Source organism: Carassius gibelio, chromosome A1 (assembly GCF_023724105.1).
Source record: "Carassius gibelio isolate Cgi1373 ecotype wild population from Czech Republic chromosome A1, carGib1.2-hapl.c, whole genome shotgun sequence".
Lineage (NCBI taxonomy): Eukaryota > Metazoa > Chordata > Actinopteri > Cypriniformes > Cyprinidae > Carassius > Carassius gibelio.
Genome location: NC_068371.1, coordinates 38,469,443 through 38,489,953, shown reverse-complemented (window position 1 = coordinate 38,489,953; position 20,511 = coordinate 38,469,443). Strand labels below are relative to the sequence as shown.

At 35.5% G+C, this 20,511-nt stretch overlaps 1 protein-coding gene across 4 annotated transcripts; it reads right to left on the bottom strand.

Annotated features, from left to right (window-relative positions):
• Nucleotides 1–15: 15 nt before the first annotated feature.
• On the bottom strand, nt 16–20,121 carry LOC128020826 (kinesin-like protein KIF16B). 4 transcript variants are annotated; one of them, XM_052607575.1, is made up of 32 exons: nt 19,783–20,121; nt 18,731–18,800; nt 18,537–18,650; nt 17,211–17,327; nt 17,025–17,122; nt 16,618–16,727; nt 13,716–13,858; nt 13,394–13,562; nt 13,138–13,269; nt 12,785–12,960; nt 12,244–12,309; nt 11,928–11,987; nt 11,718–11,837; nt 11,170–11,221; nt 10,268–10,405; nt 10,057–10,139; nt 9,883–9,971; nt 8,477–8,509; nt 8,109–8,162; nt 7,664–7,865; nt 7,289–7,518; nt 6,035–6,419; nt 5,082–5,342; nt 4,601–4,938; nt 4,343–4,501; nt 4,110–4,215; nt 3,228–3,275; nt 2,850–2,894; nt 2,640–2,762; nt 2,437–2,526; nt 1,790–1,873; nt 16–1,704 (listed from the first exon to the last, which is right to left on the bottom strand). In XM_052607575.1, the coding sequence occupies exons 1-32, from the start codon at nt 19,827–19,829 to the stop codon at nt 1,543–1,545; spliced, it is 4,104 nt and encodes a 1,367-aa protein (XP_052463535.1). In that variant the 5' UTR covers nt 19,830–20,121; the 3' UTR covers nt 16–1,542. The 4 variants fall into 4 exon arrangements, with proteins under 4 accessions (XP_052463535.1, XP_052463550.1, XP_052463541.1 ...); XM_052607590.1 differs by lacking the exon at nt 3,228–3,275; XM_052607581.1 differs by lacking the exon at nt 8,477–8,509.
• Nucleotides 20,122–20,511: the final 390 nt, after the last annotated feature.

Here is a 20,511-nt window from a genome sequence, read left to right as displayed (position 1 = left end):
AACGAAAAATCCTAGGACAGGAAGACGTTTTATCTTTCAGATCAACTCTGGATCTGCTTTACTTACATGAACATGATTACACAGAAATGTTGCATCAACAAGCTGAATTTTGCAAAAGCTTCTTTGACAAATGTACTCATTACAACATAAATAACCAATGATTTTAATACGGTGCTAAACAATTCATGTTACTCTCTAAAACTGAGTTACCAAGTCATGTCACTCACAAATTATTACATTCAGTTCCAGAAATAAAAAAGCAAATGTATAAATCTTACTCTCAGTCAGTTCTCTTTTAGAGGAAACAAGTGCTCTAATGATCAAGAAGATCTTAATGGCTACTATAGCAGTACATCCCTTTCCTCCAAACATCATGAGATGTTCATGACAAACTCCTCTGTACACATCAAGTGTAAATTACATTTACATATACATTTATATGGCTTTATAGTGTTCAATAGTTATCAGTGGACATATTATAGCCTGTTCTACTTAAACTTCATCAAGGGTGTTGAGTAAGACAGTAGCTCTGAACCAGGAGCATTAGTCGTTTTGCTGGAAGACATAAGTTCACACTTCATATTCTATTTTGTGAGCTTTGACATCTTAGTGGTTATATAAAAATAATAATAATCTGCTCAACGTTAGCCTGAGTATCATAGATATTAGTACAGATTTGCTGTAATTCATTTAATCTGGAGTAGATATGGACTGGAGCCGGTAACAGGTTGCGGTTTTCATCATCTACATCCAGACTAAAGTAGAGGAGATTGATTATACTGTCCGCATCAACTACAACAAGAGCATGATCACTAACCCAAGCAGCAGCTACAGGACGTCCTGTCTGTGCACAGAAACAGGCTTCACGGTCCTCGATGTAAACACAAGACGTCATCTGTTGTCAGTTTATGTTTGTAGCATTTAAAGCTCAATTAATGCCAACAAGGCACAAACAAATCTTTGGATCCTTTTTTTCACCATAAATTTTTTCCATTTCAAGTCACTCTTACCTTTCCTGCTCGATTTTCAGATTTCCTAAATGAGTGCACACGTGTCTGCATGAACCCAGGTCATATTTCACCTCAAAAAAAAAAAAAAAAGCCTAATTTAGATTTTTTTTTTTCATTATGATATTATTTTCATGACAATAATAATTATATTATATTTAAAATGTAAATTATTCATACACCATGGCAGTCTTGTCGTACTGTTATTTAAATGTATGCTACTTAAAAAGAAATAGAATTTTTAACTTTAACACAGAATTTAAAATAAAAATCTATATTACTATGGGAATCACACTTGAAAAAAAACAACAACCTTAAGTTAAACCTCAAAGTGTATAGTATAATGAGAATGTCATATGAAAAATATGCTTGTCATGAAAACAATATCACAATGCAACGTTCTCAGGCTTGATTTTCTTTAAGCTGAATACAATTTCTTATTTTTTTTTCTTTTGGCTGTACTTTCACTTTCTGGGAGTCAGTTTGTATTTATCTATTGAGTGTTTTAATTGTTTAATTGTTGTGTGTGAGTGTGTCAGCCCGTCCCGTGACTGCTGTAGTCAAACACTCCCTTCTTAAAGAAAGGAGAGATGCTGCACACGGCGTGTTTTGAGAGGTGTAGTCCAAACTCGTCTGTTCTCAGAGGAGAAGAGGCCGAGGATGACATCATCACGTGGAAGAAGTTCCGCAGGTATTGCTGGGAAGACACAATGACATCATCAACAGCTCCAATCAGTAAAACCCCTGTAGTGTTCATGAGGTTCTCACTCAAAAACAGTTACCTCCAACTGATTCCGGCGTTCTGCAACCATTCGCTCATCTCGGTTTCCAAAAATCTTTTTGGGAGGGAAGTCCAACACCGCGAGCTAAAACAAGATTCAAGATTCTCTAAAATATCTAATGCACCACAGTTGGGTGAATCTCACAAAAATGGGGTCTGTGTCATATTTCACTACAATATCAAGAGGGGGGAAATTTTGATGGTCCAGAACATATCATTATTTTTGGATGAAATATATTAATATGTAATAAAGATGGATTAAAAAAACTTGAAAATTCACAGGATACATGCATGAACTTGATCTGATTCTATTATTATTATTATTTATTTATTTTATTAAAGCATGTATCAAAGCAGCTTATTCATGCACTAATATCAATTGCATATAAATACAGCGGAAATGGTCCTTAATTATATTTTGGGTTGAAATTATACAAAAATTACAAATATTTCAAAAATTACATCAATAAATTTGATCTGGAATAAATTTACATTTATGCATTTTTCCAATGCAACTTAGGATGCACTCGGATGCATGTAATCAATATGTGCATTCTCGAGGAATTAAACGCCATAACCTTGGTGTTACTAGTGTCATGCTCTACCAGTTGCGTCATATTTGTTTCTTAGTATACATGTGGGTCATACCTCTGGATATTTCAGCTTCAGAGATTTGTGCATCTCCCGAAAACGACTGTATCTTCTGAACACTGTCCACGTTTCATCTAACACAGTGATCTGAACGCAGACACAAAACCACAAGAGGGATTTTACAGGAGCTTGCGAGATGGTCAATTCAATCATTCTTACAGATAATTCAGTGATTGTGGTTCTATGAAATGCAGACAAACCTTGACTTCGAACTCAAAGTGTTCATCTTTTCCCTGCCCGCAAAGGACATAACGGGGAATACTGATCCTGACTGGATCTTTAAGACTCTCCGGACTCGGATCCAGAGGAACTGACACCAGCCGCTGTAGAAAGACAGGCACTGACGGTCAGAAAACATCCTCAACTAAAGTGCTAATGAAATAAAATGACCTAAACATACAGGAGAGTACCTCGTATTTCAGTTTGCGTTGATCGATGCGTTTTTTATCGCTCTCCTGAGAGATTTAAACACATTTCATTAGGTTCATAAAACAGGTTCATAAAATCTCAATAAATAGTAGCTGATTTAGGGGAGAAAGCACTTGTTTGTCATTTCCTATCAGTGTGGTAGCAAAAAGAAAAATATCAGTTTCTTTGCTGGAACATGTGAATGCATCTATGAAGACATCATTGGGCAGGCTGCATGCTCCCAAAGCAGAAAACCACAGGAAAACAGGAAAGACCCAATCTACTGATACCAGAGATTGTGAGCGGAAAGCAAATTAAGGCTGGATCATGCAAATCACAGTCCACTCAGCTGGTGCTGATTGGCTGAGGCCTGTGCTTACCTCATCCGTCAATCTAACAGAGCTACCCTCACTATCCTGCTCCTCCTCCTGCAGAGCCAAAAACAATTCTGTGGGTTTTAACGGGTTTCTTGTGCATGACTAGGGTAACATTAAACACCATTTTTCTCCTCTTTTGCAAGCCCACACCAATTCTGTGCTTGCACACAAATTTCACAGAAGATAATTGGGCTAATTTGATTGTGCTTTCGGCACAATTTGCATTCAAACCAAATAGAAAAGCAATTGTACATCAGCAAGTATATGTTTATAATAGAATAATGATAGCAAGAACATGACGTTTTGGTCTACAATTTAAAGAAAACATTAAAACAACATATTTCACTTCTGTATGTTAAAGTATTCTTGAGTGAGACAAAATATTCAGTTTTATTAGTTATAATAGTTTATTATTTGTTGATATTTGTCTCTGGTTGTGTCGTCTCAGTTACACTGGGAAAAATTATAAGATGTTCTGAAGAAAACAGTTAAAGTAAAAAGATGACGTGCCATTGTTATTTCAATATGTTTTATATAGTATTGAAAATCATTTTTGAATTTTCCTGGTCTCATTAATTTCAGTCTAAATTTCAATCATTTTATTTGCTTTTGTAATTTATTTATTTTTTTGGTGGGGGGGTTGGGGGGGCTTCATTTTTATTTCAGTTTTAGTTTCAGTCATTTTAGTAATTCAACTTTTGCCAATTATTACATTTTAAAAAGTTGTTCATTTTTGATTTCAGCTTGATTTCGATTAACGAATATGACACTTCATAGATTTAATTAACAATGAAAACACTGATTTGCACCAAAGTTAAAAGGCAAAACTTTAAGTCTGGGTGTTGCAGTTTAAAGGGAGTGTGTGTGTTAGCTGTAGGTTTATACCTGCAGTGAGTCTGAAGACAGTGACAGTGTGTTGTTATTCTCTCTGTTCCTCAGGTTCAGTTTCTGCAGTCTCCGCTGCACCTCTTCTTCAATATATGTGTTAATCCTGAGAGGGAAATGGCCACAAATTAAATTACTTTCTGATAAAATCACAACCAAGCAGTAAGTTTTTACTACACACTGCTTGTTTGAGATGGTTAAGCAGCAATAAAAGGCAGCTGTGGTGTGTGTACCTCTCGTCTCCTATAGACAGCACAGTCGGGAGGGTCTGTATTGGGCTGACGGGCGACTGGTTCACACTGTTTTTATCTTCCCCGCTCACACTGAGACTCCGCACACTTCCTTCACTCTCACTGATCCTCTGCTTCAGCTGTGCGATCTCTCGCTCCATCCTGAGAAACACCCAGAACAAAACGATAAAGCAAAGACACAGCATACTGTGTATTTTAACATAAAAATATAGGGCAGTCTTTTTTTGTCCAACTACACACCTGTCCTGGTCCAGGTCTTGTGTTCCTGTAAGCCTGGAAGTGCTCGGTCCTAGAGCGGACTGTGACCTCTTTCGGGGCCCTTCGGCGTCCGGCTCCAGACTGAGGCTCCTGCGGTAAGCGGAGTGTCTCTTCTCCAAGCGTGCGACCGCCTGCTCCAGAGCCTCCCGCTGCTGTCTCTCCTTCCACTCCAGGATCTCCTTCTCCTTCCTGCGGACCTTCTCCTCCTGACGGGCCACGTTTGCTGTGAACTCGTACGACTGCTGGAGCTGCTGGAGCTGTTCTGCGCTCGTGCTGTACTGAGACAAACGCTCCTCCTTCTCCTCCAGCTCCTTCTCTACCTACAGAGAAAAACACAGAAACGATAAAGATGGATAACCAGGAGAAAAAAAAAAACATGTGCGAAATGCTACTATCAATACAAGTATGCAGCTTATTCAGGCCAAGTGTCATCCATTTAAACAGGAAGAGTTCAGAGTTTTACCTGATATAGAGTCTCATCCAGCTCTTTGTCCATAGCTTCTGGACTTCCGTCCAAACCAGGAGACCCTGTTCCTCCTCTAACTCTCTCCAGTAGCTCAATGGCTCTCTGTCGCTCCTCTGAGACAGCAGGGAGGTGTTTCTCACAGAGAGACTGGAGCTGTCTCTCTTTAAACTGCAGCCTGTGTTCGGCCTGTTGGATCAGAGCCTCCTCCTGACCCAGAAAGGACACGTCCTGAACGCCGCGCTCCATCATATCACAGACCTGCGAGGATGAGAAAAGTGAATCACCAGAGTCTTGATTCAATTTTGATTAGATTTTCATTCTGGGTTATAATTCAGTTATAATGTCCATTTTGCACACATTTGAAAGAAATTCTCTCTTTGCTAATGCTTTAAATTACTTAGTTTTTCTAATTCACTAATTCAAAACGGTAATTTGTCTTATGGAACTATTCATAAAATAAAATAAACTCCTAAGAGTCATTTTTTTCAGTCAGACTAAATTGGTCTTGATGAATGTTACAGAATCACTAAAAAGAACCATTTAACAAAATGATTGTGCTTTTTTAACCTACACAGGCCTTGTTGGATAAACAAAAAAAAATAAAAATCTCAAAAGATTCAGTTGTTTGTGAATCAAACTACACTGGTCCTGTTTTATGTTACAGATTCACTAAAAAGAATCATCTCAAAAGATTCAGTGGTTTGTGAATCAAACTACACTGAGACTGTTGCATGTTACAGACTCACTAAAAAGAATCATCTCAAAAGATTGTGACTTCAAACTTAAATATAAATGTAAAAATGAACACAATGGTATTTACTTAAGTGTCGTGAATGTGCCACACTCTTATCACAATCATTACATTTAAAAAAAATAAATAAACAATGCAAACCTCCCCACATCAGTTTTCCTCTTGTTTGAGTGTGCTTTTGAAACAAGGAACCCTGTACCTGTCTCTGTTTGTCCTTGTGCGTGTGCAGCAGCAGGCCGAGAGACGTGCGCTCATGGGTCACCTCCCGCTCCAGTCCGTCCTTCTGCTGGATCAGTGACTCCTCCAGCAAACTCAGCTCCTCCACCTGCATCAGTTTGAAGTGTTCATACCGAGCCTGCACGCTCCTCCGGGCCTCCTCCCCGCCCTCCTCCTCTCCATCGATCCGCGCCTCCTTGGCTCTGAGCAGCTCCTCCCTGAGCTCGGTGAGCGTCCGTCTATCGTCCTCCAGTCGGCGCGCTTCATCCGGCGTGAGCAGGGCGGCCGCCTCCTCGCTGCGCTCCCTCAGCTGCTCCTCCAGACGCCCAACCAGACTCAGCTGCTCCTTCTCTCGCTCCTCCAGACGCCTGGAGGTTATTATTGTGAAATACTGTTACATGACAGATCTCAGATTGAATATATTTTAAAATGACATTTCTTTCTGTGGTCAAAGCTGAATTTTCAGCATCATTACTCAGTCTTCAGTGTCACATGATCCTTCAGAAATTATTCTGATATACTGATTTAAAGCTCAAGAAACATTTCCTATTATAATCAGTGTTCGTATTTTTGTAGAATCCATTTTCTGACGATTTTTGTAATGAATAGAATTTTCAAAAAGAACAGCATTTATCCGAAATAAGTTTTTGTAATAATGTCAGTCTTTACTGTCATTTTCACTAAAGAAAGTACACCCTTGCAGTATACATTCATTTTGACATGACAAAAGTACACACTCGATAAAGCTACATATATTAATATATCTAAAATATATTTGGTAATTATAATATCTTTATAATATATAAATACGATGTTACTTAATTGTATAATTATAACTTTAAACAAAATAATTGAAAATATAGCTTTATTATAATTATTATATTTAATATAATTAATATTATTTTTAATTTTATATCTAAAAATAATAATAATAATTATTATACTAATATAATCAATATTATAAAATATTATTAAAACTATTATTTTTTAATAATAATTGTTGTAGTTAATTTAAATTATGTATCATAATATAATAATTACATAATTATTTAAATTAAATACTTTATACTAATAATAATATTATTTGTTTTATTATTGTAGTTAAATTTTTTTTTTATAACATTTAAAATAAAAAAAAAACCTATATGCAAGTTAGTCCGGATTGCTTTCACACCAATATATATTACTGAGACTCAACATATTTTCTAAGTCAGGTGTTAATAATATTTCCTTTCACCTGTGCTCCAGCTGGAGTTTGATGGCCTGCTCCACGCGCTCTCGTTTGAGCCGCTCCAGTTCACGAAGGAGCTCGGTTTGTTCTGCTCGATCTCGCTGGGCCTGAGTCTTTTCGTCCTCCTCCAGATCCTCCTCCTGCACCTCCTCCTTCTTCTCCTTCAGCTTCTGCTTCGGGTGCAGTCTCCTCTGTTTCTGCTGTTCCTGTTCCTTCTGCTCTCGGTGTCTCTCCTCCTGAACACAACAGACATTAGCATATAAAAAAGGCTCTTTTTGGAGACAAAAACTAACCCTAGTAAAAACATGTCATGATTTTATCAGCAGCACATTTCCAAACACTGAACCATAGAATGTCCTGCTTCCTGATCAGCAGTCTGACCTGAAACCTCTCTTTCTCAGCGATCAAGTCTCGGAGGCGGCCCTCGATGTCCTGACTGCGTCTGTGCAGGCTCTCCTCCTGTCTGCGGATGCGCAGCTGCACCTCCTCAGACTCCTTCCTCTGAGACTCCACCTCCTGCTGCATGCGCTCAAGCTCCGCCTTCTCACACTTCTGCTTCTCCTCCATCTCCTTTATCAGCCGCCTGGACCAGCAACAAAACAAAGGACAGGATATGTGATTAGGCCACAAATACATCAATCTGAAATGGATTTATATAAATGAATATATATTATTAGATCATTATTACGTGATTATAAATACATTTATTTTACAAATTACTTATTATATTACACTAAAATTATTAGTAGATGTTTTACAGAACTGCTTTATTTAAATCATGTGTTTCACTGAAGTATTTTGCATCTTGATATGTCACAAGATACACCTTTTATTTTCCAGTTTTTCCAGTTCTTCTCTTTGCTGCCTTTCAAACTCCAGTCTGGAACATATAAGACACAATTAGTTTCCACCCTTAAAACACACACACACACACACACACCACTGCAAACTCACACCAGCACATGGGATGAGGGTCATTGAGCCGTCACATTGCATGCGCTGCAACTATAAGCACGTGCTTAAATATAAGAGATGGAAACACACATTGGACTAAAGTGTTAGGATGATGATGAAGTGCTTCTCACAAGCATGATGAACGAGAAACGGAGAGACTGAACCCACAAATACTGACATTATTATGTATGTAAAAACACAACAGTTAACACGAGAACACTAGCTGTACTTTGGTTCTACCTGAGAAAGATGGGACCCTTTTCAGTGAAGAGACTGCCATGAAGAAGTTGAGAAAGAGGAAACGTTACCAAAAACTGCTGCACAGGTCCAGACTGTTAGTGTTCATTCATTTTATTTGAGGATAATGAAAAAAATAAATAAAGACAGAATTTGTGTTTGAACAACTCCTTAAAATAAAATAATATAATAAAAAGCTCTAATCAAATGAAAGTTGAATGTTTGGTGTTGATTCAGGAGATGTAGTTGTAGTGTGGTAAGTCATGGCCCAGGATCATGATCAGTCTCGAGATTAAATCATCAGAAAACTCTTTTTTACTGTGCGTTCTTCTATTAATGAGACCATGCAAAAAGTCAACATGCATTTTGTAGTTTATTAGGGATGCATCGATTTAAAAAATGTTTTTTGGTGAAAAGGTGTTTTTTATACTAGACCAATCTTGTCCAACCTAAAATTATATATGCTCAAATTTAGGCTTGAAATATTAAAATGTACAGCAAAAATGGCAAAAATCTGTTCAGTGCTCATGAGAACTGTAACAGAAAAAAGCTTGTAAACAAACAAACAAACAAAAAAAAGAGTATTATTTTCTTTCAATAATGATTTGTATGGTAAGATTATTTTCAGGTTTGGATAGACATCTCTTCTGCTCACCAAGGCTTTTCTTTGATCAAAAATACAATATAAACAGTAATATAGTGAAATATTATTACAATTTAAAATAGCTGTTTTCAATTTAAATATATTTTTAAATTGTAATTTATTTCCGTTATGCAAAGCTGTATTTTCAGAATCATTCAGTGTGACATGATTTCTCAGAAATCAATGTAATATACTAACTTGCTGCTCAAAAAAAATTCTGATTATCAATCTTTTTCTGAACAGAAAGTTCAAAAGAACTGCATTTATTTGAAACAAATCTTCTGTAGCATTATAAAAGTCTTTACAGTCACTTTTGACCAATCTAATGCATCCTCGCTGAACAAAAACATAAACCCCAACTGACTTCAAACTTTTAAAGGTAGTGCAATATACCAATGATGACCAGCCATTCAACTCAAACTACTGGCTGTTGGTGGTCATGTTGTATATTCCTCCACTATATACTTTATACATGCTTTATCTTCCATTAGTCAGTACCAGTATGGTAACTGATATATCGTGCATCCCTATTGGATCACTGATGATCTGGCAAGCGGGGATGAATCAGAGTTTCCGATCAGCTGTTTTAAGCACTGGGCATCAGCAGTACCAGCAATGGTGCCGGAGGCCATGAAGAGAGAGAAGGATGGAGAGAGGAGGGAAGAGAAGGCTTCTGGGAAGGAAGAGAGGGAGAAGGGCTGAGGAAGAGGAAGATATCACTCGCTCTGTTGCACACACACACACACACACACACACGGTGGCTTACCCAGGGTTATACAGCATGACTGTGGAGAGGTTTTCACAGGACTTGGACAGATCAGACATGGATAGGCTCAGACTGGTGAGGAGGCCGCTCTGGAGAACAGGAAGAGCAGATACATGAACAAATGCGTGTTTGTGTGAGAGAGATGCTGAAGTTTTGTGTGTGAATTCCTCTCACCTTTCTCTTCTCCCGAAGTTTAGCTGCCTCTTTAGGATGATTGAATCTGAACATATTGGTTCTGCCGAGGAGCATGACGGCACCTGAGCAACACAAATGCACAAATAAATCTACCGTCTGTTTAATAAATGAAAAAACATCAGCTTTGCATAAAACTGCATAGCTTATTTAATAAAAAATGCAATTCTTTGTAGAAAGGTATATGCGTGACCTTGGTTGAGCTGGCAGGGCTCAGTGATCTGAACGCCATTGACTGAACACTGAGCGTCGTTCAGAGGAATAAGAGTGACCGTGCCATTCTGATTCTCTATCAGACAGTGCTCACTCTCCAGACCCAAACCATGAAGAACTGCAAAGAGAGAGAGAGAAAATGTCTGGCAAAATCTGAGTTGGGGTTAGGCAAAGATCTCATTTTAAATTCTACTCCAGTTGCAAATCTAAATCTAAATAGAACTGAAAACGGCAATCCAAATCCGAATTAAGAAACAAAGAGGATAGAGCATCTTGGACGTCCTGAGCAATTTTTCATTTTTGGGTAAAATATCCATTTAAGGGCAGAATTCAAATGGAATTAAAAAAAAATGCATTTAACTGAAGTTCTATTTTTTATTAAATGTTTTTATGTATTTAAAAGATAAATCAATGAATGCATCATCATACACAGGATGTTGCTCTGATATTTTAATTGCAATTACAGGGAGAGGAATTTACTGTAAAATTGCAATTCATAGAGATACCTGTTTGATAAGAAAACCATTACATGATTAATTAATTCTGATTACTTCTTTCATTTTCTTCTTTCTTTCATCTGATCTGAATTATCTGAACTACGGGTAAAATAGTTAACACTAACATTAAAATAAATAATTCTGTTAAACAGCACCAACTAAATATCCACATTTTCCAAAAAAATAAAATGAAATCATATCACATTATAGAGATTTAATTAATCTAGATAATTCTAGAAAACACATGGTGCATAAATTAAGACGGATTTACATTGTGGCATTTCAACTGCTTCTTATTAATATCATGTTTGTGTGCTGTGACTGAATCCTATAATATCTAAACAGATGGAGAGAGAGCTCTGTCAATGAAGCCTGGTAAACTCACTGATGTCCTGTTCGGTAGTGGCATCATCACGGCCAACGTATGTCCTTCCCTCCTGAACACACACACAGACACTGTATACTCTTATGAAATAAACAACATACCGTATTTTTCTGACTATAAGTCGCACCTGAGTATAAGTCGAATCAGTCCAAAAATACGTCATGATGAGAAAAAAAACATATATTAGTCGCACTGGACTTTAAGTCGCATTTATTTAGACCCAAGAACCAAGAGAAAACATTACCATCTACAGCCACGAGAGGGTGCTCTATGTTTTCAGTGTAGACTACAGGAAAACTGAGCAGCATAGAGCGCCCTCTCGTGGCTGCAGACGGTAATGTTTTCTCTTGGCACTTTCTCTCGGTTCATGTCAAATTAATTTTGATAAATAAGTCGCACCTGACTATAAGTCGCAGGACCAGCGAAACTATGAAAAAAAAGTGTGACTTATAGTCCGGAAAATACGTTAATATAGAAAACTCATTCATTCGGTTGTAGTTGCATCTTCATCTTCACCACCATGATGAACACTGCCTGATGTTCACTACCTTTAAGTGATAGAGAATGATGCCCGTGCTGAGCAGATCATCATCAATCCCGATGAGATGAGGCAGCTCCGAATCCAGGATCACTCCGATTCCCTCCTTCCTCAGAGCCAGAGTCTCCTCCTGCTCAACACACACACACACACACACAGTCTCTAACTCAGAGAACGAGGTGATACAAGTGAGATGCTTGACTGACAGATGGTGACAGACCTTCAGGATGTTCTGCGTTTCGTTCCATTTGTTCGTCCATTCCTTGGTCAGCTCCAACACCTGCGACAGAAAAACATGCACACGACCGTGTGTGTTATCTCATGTCCAGCCATAACCAACATTTGAATTCATCAGTGGAATTTCGCACAGCATTTATTAGCAAAAAGCAAACAAATCCCTGCTGTTCAGAACATCATGGGCTTCAGTGTGTGAAAACTAATCGCTTTAGAAACTGCTTATTCAGTGCGACAGCATCAGCTAGGAGGAGAGTGTACAAGAGCTGTTGTTATGTGATTATGAATGAGTTTCGTGTTACCCTGGCTTCATTATGGTGCAGTTCCTCCTCCATACTTAACGCTGTGGGGGAATCGAGCAGGGCTATCTGAAAACGACATAAAAATATAACAACCAAGTCAAGTCACCTTAATTTATAAAGCACTTTATACAATATAGATCGCTTTAAATTAGCTTCACAGTAATAAACAGGAAAACAACAGAATCAATGAAGAAAACTTCTTCAAATATGAGACTCAATAGTGTTTATTCAGTAGTTTAATTCAAATAGTAGCTTAATTCCATAACTGTGTAAAGTTAATCAATTATGAAACAAGTTTAAAATTCAGCTAGAAACAGACTGGTAGAAGACAATAGTGTCCTTAAGATCAATATAGATTCTTTTCAGTTTACTGACTGTCGATTATTGAACGAATCTGAATCAACATAGCCGCTCCACAGCTCTAACAGCAAGTGAAAGGATCTATTAAAACTGATAATTGGATAAGAAAAGAAGATCCATCGTTAAGGCTAAATAGCTTTAATCTTTTAGAGTAAATACCAAGTCAAATTCACATTCAGACCTGATTTCCCTGCACGAGTAGTGCTTTCAGCCGAGCGATCTCCGCCCGCAGTTCTCGTATAAGTCTAACGTTGGAATCCTCATTAATCGTGGGTTTGTTGATGATGTTTTTGGCACGATTAGCATAGCGCAGCGTGCTCAGCGTCTCGCCGTAGTTGACGTCCGCAGGCGATACAGCTGGACAAAAATATTTGAGATCTCACATGCATGACATTCTTGCAAAAAAAACTGATTTAATAACTCTAATGGTGTCACCATCAAGAAAACAAGTGGTGTGACAATCAAGTAAAAAGTTATAAATGATGTTCCTTCCTTCAAGCCATTGTCTGTACTAATTACATAAGTGTTACTCACTAGCAATCATGATGGTCTTTGAGTTTCCTCCCAGACTGTCCTTCAGGAGCCACGTGAGCACAGAGTCCCTGTAAGGAACAAACACCTGCTTCTTCTTCAAATGACTGTTCCCTCCTTCCAGTGACAGATCAGCTACCGATACAGAAGGAGACATCAGAATAACCATTAAAAGAGACAGAATATGACCCATCCGTACCCAAAAGTTAAATGAAAGAAGACAATCAGAAGTGTGTCAGGGCAGGACAGCGCCTCTCACCTAAGGCGGAGATGACATTTCCCAGAGTGACCAGTGATTTGTTGATATTGCCGCCCTCTTTGAGCCGGACACCCGTGGCTCCGGTGGCATCGGCCCTCTCACTTCCTGCCAGGTCCACCAGGTGAATCTTGCTGAGCGTCTCACTCGGCATCTCAGCATCAAACTTAGCCTGAGAAGAAGGGAATAAAAACAAAATGCATGATTTTATCCTTTTAACCTTATTTCCTAGTAAAAGTATTTTACATCTTTTGCTGACATCATGGATTTTACAGATGGTTCAAATCCACTTTCTATGGCAACGACACTAGTGTAGATCCTGTACCTGTGTGAAGTTGATGGTGAAGATGGCGTGTGAGCGGCTGCTAGTGTCGTTCATGCCGGTGCTGGCAGTCGTGCGGTTGATGTTTCCCGCCTCCATCAGCTCCTCCACATCATTATAGTTCTGCACGAGGTGCTTCGACAGGTCTGAGATCAATCAGGATGCATTAAAGTGTTTTTTAAAACATGCAATATTTACACCATTTTTTTATTTAATGTTTAAATATTAACATTTTCACTCAATATTTAAGCAATGTTTACCTAATATTGCAATATTTACTGAATGAGTAAATACTGCAAGATTAAGTAAATAAGTAAATATTAATAAATATTGCAATATTTACTTGAACTTAATATCGTATTTACTCACCATTTACTTAATATAACAATATTTACTCAATATATAATATCACAACGATTACTTATTTAAATAATCTTGCAATATTTACCAATATTAATATAACAATATTTACTCAATATATAATATCACAAAGATTACTTATTTAAATAATATTGCAATATTTACCAATATTAATATAACAAAATTTACTCAATATATAATATCGCCACGATAACTTAGTATTGTAATATTTACTGAGTATTTAAATAATATTGCAATATTTACCAATATTAATATAACAATATTTACTCAATATATAATATCGCGACAATTACTTAGTATTGTAATATTTACTGAGTATTTAAATAATATTGCAATATTTACCAATATTAATATAACAATATTTACTCAATATATAATATCGTGACGACTACTTAGTATTGTAATATTTACTGAGTATTTAAATAATATTTCAATATATACCAATATTAATATAGCAATATTTACTCAATATATATCGCCACGATTACTTAGTATTGTAATATTTACTGAGTATTTAAATAATATTTCAATATTTACCAATATTAATATAACAATATTTACTCAATATATAATATCGTGACGATTACTTAGTATTGTAATATTTACTGAGTACTTAAATAATATTGCAATATTTACCAATATTAATATAACGATATTTACTCAATATATAATATCGCGACATTACTTAGTATTGTAATATTTACTGAGTATTTAAATAATATTGCAATATTTACCAATATTAATATAACAATATTTGCTCAATATATAATATCGCGATGATTACTTAGTATTGCAATATTTACGGAGTATTTAATTAATATTGCAATATTTACCAATATTAATATAACAATATTTACTCAATATATAATATCGCGACAATTACTTAGTATTGTAATATTTACTGAGTATTTAAATAATATTGCAATATTTACCAATATTAATATAACAATATTTACTCAATATATAATATCGTGACGATTACTTAGTATTGTAATATTTACTGAGTATTTAAATAATATTTCAATATATACCAATATTAATATAGCAATATTTACTCAATATATATCGCCACGATTACTTAGTATTGTAATATTTACTGAGTATTTAAATAATATTTCAATATTTACCAATATTAATATAACAATATTTACTCAATATATAATATCGTGACGATTACTTAGTATTGTAATATTTACTGAGTACTTAAATAATATTGCAATATTTACCAATATTAATATAACAATATTTACTCAATATATAATATCGCGACATTACTTAGTATTGTAATATTTACTGAGTATTTCAATAATATTGCAATATTTACCAATATTAATATAACAATATTTACTCAATATATAATATCGCGATGATTACTTAGTATTGTAATATTTACGGAGTATTTAATTAATATTGCAATATTTACCAATATTAATATAACAATATTTACTCAATATATAATATCGCGACAATTACTTAGTATTGTAATATTTACTGAGTATTTAAATAATATTGCAATATTTACCAATATTAATATAACAATATTTACTCAATATATATCGCTACGATTACTTAGTATTGTAATATTTACTGAGTATTTAAATAATATTTCAATATATACCAATATTAATATAACAATATTTACTCAATATATATCGCTACGATTACTTAGTATTGTAATATTTACTGAGTATATAAATAATATTGCAATATTTACCAATATTAATATAACAATATTTACTCAATATATAATATCGTGATGATAACTTAGTATTGTAAAATTTTACTGAGTATTTAAATAATATTTCAATATATACCAATATTAATATAGCAATATTTACTCAATATATATCACCACGATTACTTAGTATTGTAATATTTACTGAGTATTTAAATAATATTGCAATATTTACCAATATTAATATAACAATATTTACTCAATATATAATATCGCGACATTACTTAGTATTGTAATATTTACTGAGTATTTAAATAATATTGCAATATTTACCAATATTAATATAACAATATTTACTCAATATATAATATCGCAATGATTACTTAGTATTGTAATATTTACGGAGTATTTAAATAATATTGCAATATTTACCAATATTAATATAACAATATTTACTCAATATATAATATCACGACAATTACTTAGTATTGTAATATTTACTGAGTATTTAAATAATATTGCAATATTTACCAATACTTAATATAACAATATCTATGCAATATTTACTGAAAATGTAATTAATATTGCAATATTTACTCAATATTTACTTCAGTTATTACTAGTAAAAACTTAAAGCAACATTCACTTAATTAAACAATACCAGAAAGCTACATGCCACTGTTTTGATCAATTTATTAATATTTATATGAATGTTTTTGTTTTGTATGTTTTTTAATTAGAGGAGTGCCATCCATAACATCTTTGTTTGGCTGTGACACTGAAATCAGTTTGAGAATCGTAAAATTTCACTAGTATAGTTTTGGTTAAGGTCTGAAGTCATGCTCTTACCTTCTACATAGGGTCCTTCTTTAGGATGCTCTCTGACTCTGAGGTTATACGTCTCTGCCATCTTTCTCCTTAACAAGTCCCGCACCCGTTCATTGTAAATCTCCAAATAGCTGCCAGCATAATCAAAACGTGACAGTTTTTCTTTTCTTTTTTTTCTGTGTGTCTACTGCAACAGACCTTTACTTTGAAAATGTACATGTGAATAAATATGAATTCTGTGCTACTAGCATCACTGAAAATAACTGCAATCTGACGCAAGCAATAAATGTGTGAGTTTGTGATGGGGACTGCTTGAAACTTTTATGCAGCTCTGTTTGCTGGCCCTAATGGAGCACACTTCACCATTTGACTATCATACTTTAGCTATCGAATACTGCAGGATGTTCACATTTGATTTCTGAACTCACCTGACCTCTGTACGGAAAGAGGCTTCATCTCTCCGAGTCATTCCTGAAATTCGGCTGAATAATCCTTCACAGATCCGTGGGATCAGCCCGACGTCACCCTACGGCACAACGAGTCATGATTCAGAGCCTGTGTTCAGCTCAATAGGCTGATAAATAAAAAAGACTTGGATTAATGAAAAGGCTTACAGGGATGCCCATCATGGTGTGTGACTTCCCTGATCCAGTCTGGCCATAAGCAAAGATGCAGGCATTATATCCTTCAAACGCTGCCTTTAACACATCAGTGCCCAGGTCCCTGAACACCTAAAATCACACACACACATCATGCCTGTGATATTACAGTAGTTATAGATGCACCCGTGCAAAGCTGATAACTGAAAGTTAATCATAAAGTCAAGATGTGAGCTCAACTGTACTGTTAATGATGGCTGGGCATTTACATTACAAACCCTTCAAGATCTGGGAAACCAGCCTTGATTTTAGCTATTATTTTAGTGTTTACTATAATATATGTGACCCTGGAGCACAAAACCAGTCTCATGTCGCTGGGGTATATTTGTAGCAATAGCCAAAAAAACATAGTATGCGTCAAAATGATTGATTTTTCCTTTATGCCAAAAATAATTAGGATATTAAGTAAAGATCATGCTCCATGAAGATATTTTGTAAATGTACTACTGTAAATATATCAAAACGTAATTTTTGATTAGTAATATGCATTGCTAAGAATTCATTTAGACAACTTCAAAGGCGATTTTCTCAGTATTTTAATTTTTGTCGTATCTCGGCCAAATATTGTCTGATCCTAATAAACCATACATCAACGGAAAGCATATTTATTTAGCTTTGAGGTGAAGTGTACATCTCAATTTGGAAAAAATTGACACTTATGAATGGTTTTGTGGTACAGGGTCACATCTAACTCAACACTCAAGATTATTATTACCTGTCATCGTTGAGTAACAAACCATTCTGAACACATGCACTAAGACGATTAGCTCCTAATGAGATCTGATTACTTTATTATACGTAAACGGAGCTGGGGTTTTCAAATAAAATAAACCCTTCCACAAACATGCTCCGGTTATTATCAAATGTTCATAATATGTTTGAATGATATTGCATTGTGGATAGCATGAAGATATGTATTTGGCTATTAAGTCACGTAATTAAACTAGTTCTGAGATCTTGCAAGATTTACTTTGCATTCATGCATTAGGTAGATGCTTTTATCCAAAACGACTTACATTGCATTAAATTTTCTCTGATTTAAATCTTAACAGAAATTTGATCTGTGAATCAGTTTTTACTATTATTATGTATAGTTAATTTGATGCACATATATATTTTTTCATTTAGTAAAATAAGTGTGGAAAACATACTTTGATATAACTAGATTTTACCTCATTATTGTTTGCGTACACAGCTAATTAACAAATGAATGCATGCAAATGTCAAAAGTTCTACAATCATCATTTGGCAATCTGTGCTGCTGTTGATATTTCCACTGACCTTCTCCTGAGACACAAAGCTGCCGTTCTTACAGTCCGAAGAGTCGTAAGAGAAATCATATGTGAAAGTCTTCGTTCTCTCTCTTACAGAGTCTCCAGTCACTCCGTCTGGTATCTGATGTAAAAAATAGCACAAAAAAAACTATAGTTTGATCTGTGAAAATCTACCGTTTAGAGACTTTCATTGCAACGTACTTTTAAGTTAGTGATGGTGGTTTTGTTGCCTTCCATTTCGATGATGCATTTGGCAGACAGATCTTTCTCCCTGTGCCAAAAATCAATAATACATTAATAAAATATATATTTATGCACTTTATTTATTATTCACACATACTGTAAATCCATCGTCCACATGCGTTTACTCTCAAGGGAGATGATTTAATTTAGAGCAATCAAACAAAACAAACTAGGTGTCTATTTTAGACCCGATGCTTTTATTAAGGTGGAAAGCAGATTAAAATCTTTCAGCTCGTCTGGGATCAGGAGATCTTTCAGAAAGAATGAGCCGTATACAGTAAATCCCCAGAGACATACAGAAGTTACACAAGCTATATGCTCAATCCACACAGGTTTGTGTGCATACAGTCCCACAAATCCTCATCCTTATTTTAAAGCATGTTTATAATTCCTATTGCACTCATAGATGATTTCAGGATGATACTCACATTATTGTAAAACATTCATTATATGTTGCAAATTAAAAACAAAAATAAACAATATTTATACAAACATTATAATTATTTTATTCACATAACAGTAATGTTAAAAGCATTATGAATCATCATTTTTTATTATTTTTACAATTGTGATAAAAATATTGTTTTATTATTATTATTATTATTATTATAAATGACAAGTATTATGATAAGTATTTGGTCTCAATACAAAGGGGTCTGAAAATAAAGAAGAAGAAAAAAAAGATTCAAGAGATTTTGGGCATTTTGCATCCGATTGACTCTCGATCTGATTGTTTACAGTAGAGTCCAGTGTCTGCTCTGGGAGCGCAGGTTCGTATCTGACCTGCGACATGACAACTTTCCAAAGGAAAAAAAAACCCTCAATAATAATGAACAGATTATTTATACATTAATACGTGTTAATAATGAGAAATACAGCTCACTAGTTTAATTTTACGTGTATTTAATATCTGTTGTCACGCCTTTCACTCCGCAGCTGTTGTGACATCATTAACGCCGGTGTTTGCGTGTTTGTTTATTCGGTGATTTATGTGTTTAAGACGCACTCACCGTCTGTTCATGGGCCGGACCCGCACTGCCACCCGAACCGATGCCATGACACATCCCTAAAGAGGGTCAGAACCCCACACACACACACACACACACTTCAGCGGTCAGTTCTCATGGGTGACTGACACAACTCTGACCGGCTCCGGGTGATGCGACTGTATCCCAGAAAACAGCTCCGTGTGTCCGCGAGAGGAGCTCGTGACGCTCGTCTAGTATTCACTCAACAGTCAGCATGTAAGGAGATGTATTAGTCCGGGACGCAGATGTTCACTTCGTATTATTTTCCCGGAGTGTTTCACAGTGTCCTGCTCTTTGCTGGCAGCAGGAAGGCGCACGGAACACATGGCGGACGCGACTCCGCCTCCTGTCGGTCTGGAGTAATCATGGATCGTGCCGGGAACAACATCACGTGATATTAGATTAGATTAGATTTTATTGTCATTATGTACAGTAGAGTACAAGTACAGAGCTAATGAAATGCATTTAGCATCTAACCAGAAGTGCAAGAAAATAGTGTTTGATATGCATATAAGTGCAATATAAATAGAAATGCAATGTAGGGATTGTATGTACATTATGAACAGAGCAATGAAGGATTATATATACATTTTGAACAGCAGCAACGTAAAAACAGTGGTAATAACAGTTGGAGGATTGTTGTTAAGTAATGTATTCTATGCAAAGTAACATTTGTTCAATTAAATTTTTATAGTTTTAATATAAATAGTT